A 7,989-nucleotide genomic window follows, 5' to 3' on the forward strand; every position below is an offset into this window, starting at 1 on the left:
CCCTACTTTGCTCACCCTGTTTCAAATGCATCCATCATTTCACTCATCACAGCAACCATAATCAATAAAGACCATCAAAACTCTCTGTTCCCTCGTGAGTATTGCTGTCTTTTTTAACAAACATGCACAGATGGCACAAACTATTTTGGGTAAAATTAATAAATAAAAGTACACAAACACACAAACTGGGCACTGTCAACAATTAAAGGTAATATGGACCTTAATTGCTTGGTAATATTTTATGCAGCAGGGACAGACCCTTAAAAATGTGGAATAATTCAGAGTGCAGGTAACATAATATACAACAAACATACGTAGTATGAAAATACAGTAGTATATACTAATTGTTTTGATGTAATTCCCATTGTCAATACAGTATTCAAAATGGAAAATGCATTTCATTGCCATTAAAATTTGAAGTGTTCATGGAGTTGACTGTGAATTTAAACATATACAGTACAGTATACAGATAATACAGTGGGGCAAATAAGTATTTAGTCAACCACCAATTGCGCAAGTTCGCCTACTTGAAAAGATTAGAGAGGCCTGTAATTGTCAACATGGGTAAACAGAATGTGGAAAAAAAACAGAAAATCACATTGTTTGACTTTTAAAGAATTTATTTCCAAATTAGAGAGGAAAATAAGTATTTGGTCACCTACAAACAAGCAAGATTGCTGGCTGTCAAAGAGGTGTAACTTCTTCTAACGAGGTCTAACGAGGTCTAACGAGGCTCCACTCGTTACATGTATTAATGGCACCTGTTTTAACTCATTATCGGTATAAAAGACACCTGTCCACAATCTCAGTCAGTCACACTCCAAACTCCATTATGGCCAAGACCAAAGAGCTGTCGAAGGACACCAGAGACAAAATTGTAGACCTGCCCCAGGCTGGGAAGACTGTAATCTGCAATAGGTAAAACGCTCGGTGTAAAGAAATCAACTGTGGGAGCAATTATTAGAAAATCGAAGACATACAAGACCACTGATAATCTCCCTCGATCTGGGGCTCCATGCAAGATCTCACCCTGTGGCGTCAAAATGATAACAGGAACAGTGAGCAAAAATCCCAGAACCACACGGGGGGACCTAGTGAATGACCTACAGAGAGCTGGGACCACAGTAACAAAGGCTACTATCAGCAACACAATGCGCCGCCAGGGACTCAAATCCTGCACTGCCAGACATGTCCCCCTGCTGAAGAAAGTACACGTCCAGGCCCGTCTGCGGTTCGCTAGAGAGCATTTGGATGATCCAGAAGAGGACTGGGAGAATGTTTTATGGTCTGATGAAACCAAAATGGAACTTTTTGGTAGAAACATAGGTTCTCATGTTTGGAGGAGAAAGAATACTGAATTGCATCCGAAGAACACCATACACACTGTGAAGCATTGGGGGTGGAAACATCATGCTTTGGGGCTGTTTTTCTGCAAAGTGACCAGGACGACTGATCCATGTAAAGGAAAGAAAGAAAGAGACTTTGAGTGAAAATCTCCTTCCATCAGCAAGGGCATTGAAGATGAGACGTGGCTGGGTCTTTCAGCATGACAATGATCCCAAACACACAGCCAGGGCAACGAAGGAGTGGCTTCGTAAGAAGCATTTCAAGGTCCTGGTGTAACCTAGCCAGTCTCCAGATCTCAACCCCATAGAAAATCTGTGGAGGGAGTTGAAAGTCCGTGTTGCCCAATGACAGCCCCAAAACATCACTGCTCTAGAGGAGATCTGCATGGAGGAATGGGCCAAAATACCAGCAACATTGTGTAAAAAGCTTTTGAAGAGTTACAGAAAACATTTGCCCTCCGTTATTGCCAACAAAGGGTACATAACAAAGGATTGAGATGAACTTTTGGTATTGACCAAATACTTATTTTCCACCATGATTTGCAAATAAATTCTTTAAAAATCAAACAATGTGATTTTCAGTTTTTTTGTCCACATTCTGTCTCTCATGGTTGAGGTTTACCCATGTTGACAATTACAGGCCTCTCTAATATTTTCAAGTGGGAGAACTTGCACAATTAGTGGTTGACTAAATACTTATTTGCCCCACTGTATGTGTCCATCCCTTTTCGCATTTCCTTGTAACAACAACATCCGTGTCAGCCCTTGTGCATTTGGTAAATGTAATATTATTTGGAATTTCACCTCATTTTGGTCACTCAAGTGGCCGGTGTACAAATTTACACCTCACGTTAACACAGGTTGTTATAATTTTGTCCACCAATGATCAACGAAGTGATAAGAGCAAACATACAATCTTTTAGGTGGATCCTTAGGTACATCCTTAACTTATTGTCTGCAGATGGTATCAAGGCGTATAGCGAAGTAAATCCACACTGGCGCTTTGAAGCTGGACGCTGTTTAAAACATTCGACTTCCAACCATATATATAGGCGCTTCCAGGAGTTCACGCACAGCATAGAAAGTCTTAGAGTCTCATCCACGTCGTGCTGAATCCATTTTTGGAGGTTCCATGGGTTCCTCTAGTTTGTTTTTGCAGTTTTAACTTTGTCAATACACTGCTTACTTCAACCGTACTTTATGTTGTTCTCTCTAAACCGGAAGTTCGGAGCAGAAATTGTCAAAGATGGCGCCGCCCATGTTTCGCTGAGGAAACGTCTGTATCATAGTTTTTAAGTGTGAAAATACCTTTACCAGCATCCTACCCGCTCATCTGGAAGGGCCCGCGAGTGATGAGCTACTAATATATTACTTTTTTTGATTAATATATTTTGTTTATTTAAAAATAAAATAAAATAGAATACATCATCATACAATTTAAAAAAGCTTTTATTAATTAACATAGTCATTTGTCCTAATTAGGGCTAAACATTTTTAAAGGTCTTTTTTTAAGTTCAGTTTTTATGGATAACTTTTACTTTAACTACTACTTCTACTTTAACTTTTGCTAATTTTTCAACACCCATTTCCGTATATTGTTGTAGCAAGCCTAAAAAAATATTGTTTTCATTCATAAACAGATCAAATAAGGACATAAATGGAAAACTTATAATTGTTAATTTTAGGTCTTGTTTGCTCAGGTTTATGAAGTAAAAGTATTTTTGAGCCTTCATATTTATCATAATTTGTCTTTTTAAATTAAATAATTTTAGGAGTTATATGCAAAGTTTCTTCCATTCATAAATGCAAAAAAGTCACATGACAATTTTGTTCATTCATAACTATCTGAAGCGTTCATTCTTAAGACTAGATATTCCTATTTTTAGTAAGGCTTTTCTGTAACAGTGAATGCTGTGAAAGCAAAGTATTCATGAATAAAACATCATACATGAAAGATTAAAAAATGTTCAACGTTGTCGACATTAATTAATAAAACAATTACATAAATTATTAATCATTTTTGTCAAGAAGTATTTTATATTTTTTAGCTTGTCGAGTTGTCAGTGCAGCACATCAATCATTTTTAGCTGGGTGTGTTACATCATTCCAGGGAACTGCTGACTGAACATACACAAAATAGCATTTTGGATGAATAATAGTGCTTTATTTTGCATATTTGCAAAGTTCTGTGAGAAAATAGGCTCAAATCTGAACATACTCAGTCCAAAAATTGATGATGAGATTTTTTTTAATTGAAGAACATTGATGCGTTCTAGTAAGATCAGAGTAGAATACATAAGAAAATACTACTACAAGCATGCATACACATCATTGGTATGGTGTTGCTAAGTTGCACACTTGGACTTGCTGATGGTGTTTTGAGCAGACTGGGAGCCCAAAGACACATTACATGTGTAAGAGACGTCCGAGTTCCATTCAGACGTCTGCACAGTGAGATAGCTGCTGATTTTGTAGGTGGCGTCTGCTTGTCGCTCAGCGGGACCGGTGGTGATGACGCCCGGTGCCAGAAGACCTCCAACCAGCCAAGTGACTTTAGCATATGGGAACGACTGGGTGGCCACGCAGACTAGCGTGGCCTCTTTGGATTGGAGCTCTTCTTTGGCCGGGGGGAAAAGAATCACCACAGGGGGCGCCAAGTCAGACCCTGGAGGAATCCGATCCGTTCGGGTGGGTTAGTTTTACAGCACCAGGACTCAAGTACTAAGGTTAATCGGTAGATTTAATACAGTAATGCAATGCCATAATGTTATGGCTACAAGAAACATTTTTGGCCCCTGAACCACAGTTTGAGAACCCAGGCTCTAATGAACTCTCAAGGCTGTATAAATTCATGTTCAGCTTCATCTTATCTTCATCTAAATAGTTTTCATTTAGACAGAAATGTACTCATTCATGTTGAGAGGCATTCTGAACACTTTGTCATTATAAATTTTGAAAAACACAAGAACAAAATCTTAATTTTGGACATAGTTTATAATAAATATGGCATAAGTAACCACACCACTAACACAAATTTAGTCAAGATTAAAAATTAGATTAAGTGGAAAATATTTAAAGACTAGAAATAAAATGTATTGTTATAATTAAATAAATATGGGGAAAAATACATCTATGTATATACTGTAAACTTTATATACTTTATATATCGTGTTTACTGTACCTGTATTACCAAGATATAGTACAAAAGAAAAAGCACTACTAACTTGAAGGAAGTTAATATTAAAGAATATATGAACAAGAAATTTAAAACTTGAAATAATAGTAAAATATGGCACATAAATAAGAGATACTGTATATTGTTATAATTTATAGTTATGGTAACCAAACTTTTCATTATGAAAAACACTGAAGAGAAAATGTGTAAAAATCAATAAATAAATAAAGTTATTGTGTCACTTACTAAATATGGTCTCATTTACAATTATGGCAATCATACATATTAGTTTTTTAAAAATGTGGAAGAACAACATTTAATTATGATATACATAAATTAATTGTGTATCAAAGATTGTGGCCAAAAGCTGAATTAAAAATGATTTTTGTAAAAAACATATTAGTTACCTGTAGGCTGTAAACATTTTATGTGTTTTTTTGTGTGTTTATCTACTCATTAGCTTGCAATAAGATGAACTATCAAAACAGTGGAAACTGGAATAAAACCAAAAATTAACATTATTTCCACAAATGTATTCAATTAGACATTTATAGACTGGTCGATGCATAAATGTACCTCATTTGATGATGAATTCGAAGTACTTACTTGTCACAAGCAGCTTGGTGCCTCCACCGAATACCACAGTGGTTACGCTTGTACAAAAACTGCTGAGACTGAACACAACTCCTTAACGTTGGCGCTGGAGTTCTTTTGTGCTATTTTCTTTGAATTCTAAATGCCAACATTCACTCCTGCGTTTTTTAACTCCTCGTCTGCGGTGGTGCTGGAACATCCACATGTCTGTCAAGTGGCTACCGTGATGGAAACGTCCCTGGGAGAAGCCTCGGGAAGACGGACCTTGCAAGAAGAACAAGTCAACCGATTAGAAACAACAATGACGCATTAAAGCATGAGGAAAGCCCTGGACTGGTTACTGGTCCATGGCAGGATGAGCAGGTAACAATATTAACATTTGGTACACAAGTGTGGCCTACCGACATGACCCAATATGTGGATGCCAGGTCTCAATTAAAATTTTATTGTTGTTTTATTTGATTTTATCATCAATCATTATTGTATTTTTAATATGACTGCATTTTTTTTAATAGTCATAAATGAGTAAAATTTTAAAAACAACATTAATAAAAATAATTTGAATTCAAACAGATAAACACTCCATAAATATAAATATTGTCAATGACGTTCAAAAGTTGATCTTTTTTTTTTTTTTTAACTTTCATTGTATTTAAATTATTTTTTTGCCATTGACAACAAGTGTTTATTTAAACTGGTTGAAGTGGCTATGAATCATCAAGATTGAGTGCTATCAACGGCACTGGAAGTCCAATCCATTTTGACTGGGAGGGTATGACACGATCATTCACTGCCAACCCTGTCAAAATGAATTGAATGACCAGCTAGCACTGTCAATGTCAGCCAATGAGTGTCCTATTTAGGATTAAGAGGCTCGAAAAAGAGGACTTTTCGATCAACTCTATCTCCAAATAATTTATCGACTATTAAAATAGTTGTCCATTTTTTTGATAATTAACAAGTTCATTGTCAATTAGTCGATTCATCGCGATAGCTTTAGTTAGCCTTCCGAAGGAAACCAGTAATATGATGTGGCCAGCGAAAAACATGCGTTCGACACACCTGGATCAGGCAAAGTCCAGTGTCTCCTTTAAAAGGTTAAAATATCCCCAAATTGTACATTCTATCATTCTAAGCAGCATTCCCTCTTCTGCACAGGTAACAATCCAACGTGTCGACTCAACACAAAAGCAGAACTAAGAGGAGTCGGTTTTTGTCACAGCGTAAATCACTGTGATACTGTTTCACGAACAGAGCTATCCCATGCGCTACAATAATACTCAGCAGAATCTTCTGCTTCTGCCGTTTTAATGATTAATTGGTAATTTACATTGGAAGTCGTTTTGGCGCCAAACCGACCAGAGGAGAATCCATCTCCAAAGCTAGGTGAGGAACTTAAATGGTAATGCTGCAGAATAAGCTGAGGAGTGTCTTCAGGAAACTGTCTATAAAAGCTTACGCTACTCTCATCCCTCTGAACGTTGCAATTGAGAACAACCTCTTGTCCTTCACCAACTGTCAGAATCGCCGGCGTCTGGGTCACCACCTTGGCCGCTTCGCCATCTGTCAACAGACAAAAACAACAACCGTCAGTTGACTCGAACGCATGGAGGAAAGATGAAGAAGAGGGTCTCACGAGTTAGCACGGCGATGAGAAAGCAGAGACTCCCCAACATGGTGTCGCTGATTGTCAGTGAAGTAGTACTGAATGGGCTTCACAGCTTTTAAATTAGAAAGAGAGGAAGTAGTCAGGGGGGCAGGAAAGCAAGGGAAGCTTCATACGCCCATCTGTTTTCTTTTGCCTAACCCTTAATAGGGCAATTAACTACAGTTGGTAATTTAACTTCACTCCATTAAGACCGGATGTATGCATACGTGGACATCACATTTTGGGTCATGTAGGCCACAACATTAATATTTGGTATAAAAGTGTGGCCTACATGACCCAAAATGTGTATGTGGACCCCAGGTCTCAATTAGAATTATATCATTACAGGCTGAAGGCCTGTCAAGTCGCCACTCAGGTGGCTGTTGTTCTTTGGGACACCAACTTTGAAGTCCTACTCCCCTGTTATCCATGAACCGATCGTCTTGAAACTTGACGGCTCTAGTATGTAGCATGCGCATTTCTTTATCTATGTAACCCAGCGGTCTGGTTTCTTTTACTTTTTTTGCATCAGGACTGATTAATTAATTACATAATTATATTTTGTTTCACTGTAGGTTAATAGTTAGACAGTGGAGGGCATGCGCACTTAAGGTTAGGCTTGTCACAGCCTTCAGACTGTAGTGTGCTGCAGCACACTCGCGCTTATTTGGTTGATTATTAATTATGATTTTCACCCGTGCTCTCCCAGCGATTAGAAGTGGCCACCACCGCCAGCAGGCTGGCTTCATGCCGAACCGCTCCACATCACATCTCTGTCTGTCTGGTCATTGAGCAAGTCTATGAATTCTGGAAAGACCAGCATCTTTACACTGGATTCCTAGAACCTCAAAGCTTCATTTGATAGAGTCCACCAATCAACACTGTGGAATATCCTACCAGCCCTTGAAGGACCCCTGAGAATCACCACCCTCTTCAGGCTGCTTTACAGCATCGCACAGAGTTGTGTCCGAGTCAACGGCCGTGAATCTGAGTGGTTTCCCATCTCCTGTGGTATCCGACAAGGCTGCGTAGCTGCTCCAGACCTTTTAAATTGTGTAATCGACCACCTGATGTGCAGGGTCTGTTAGCGAGTACCCGGAGTGTGCCTTGGCAACTACCAACTGACCAACCTGGAGTATGCTGACGACACCATCTTGCTCAGCACCTCCTACAACCAGCTGAGGGACGCTCTGGTATATACAGTGAAGAGGCAGAAAAGCTTGGTC

General features: G+C 38.6%; 1 protein-coding gene across 1 annotated transcript; it reads right to left on the reverse strand.

The window, feature by feature from the left end:
- Positions 1-3,691: 3,691 nt before the first annotated feature.
- On the reverse strand, positions 3,692-6,791 carry LOC130927385 (immunoglobulin lambda-1 light chain-like). Its single transcript, XM_057853190.1, has 4 exons — positions 6,752-6,791; positions 6,348-6,678; positions 5,128-5,174; positions 3,692-4,011 (listed from the first exon to the last, which is right to left on the reverse strand). Exons 1-4 carry the CDS (start codon positions 6,789-6,791, stop codon positions 3,692-3,694), a joined length of 738 nt encoding a protein of 245 aa, XP_057709173.1.
- Positions 6,792-7,989: the final 1,198 nt, after the last annotated feature.

Source organism: Corythoichthys intestinalis, chromosome 12, assembly GCF_030265065.1.
Source record: "Corythoichthys intestinalis isolate RoL2023-P3 chromosome 12, ASM3026506v1, whole genome shotgun sequence".
NCBI lineage: Eukaryota > Metazoa > Chordata > Actinopteri > Syngnathiformes > Syngnathidae > Corythoichthys > Corythoichthys intestinalis.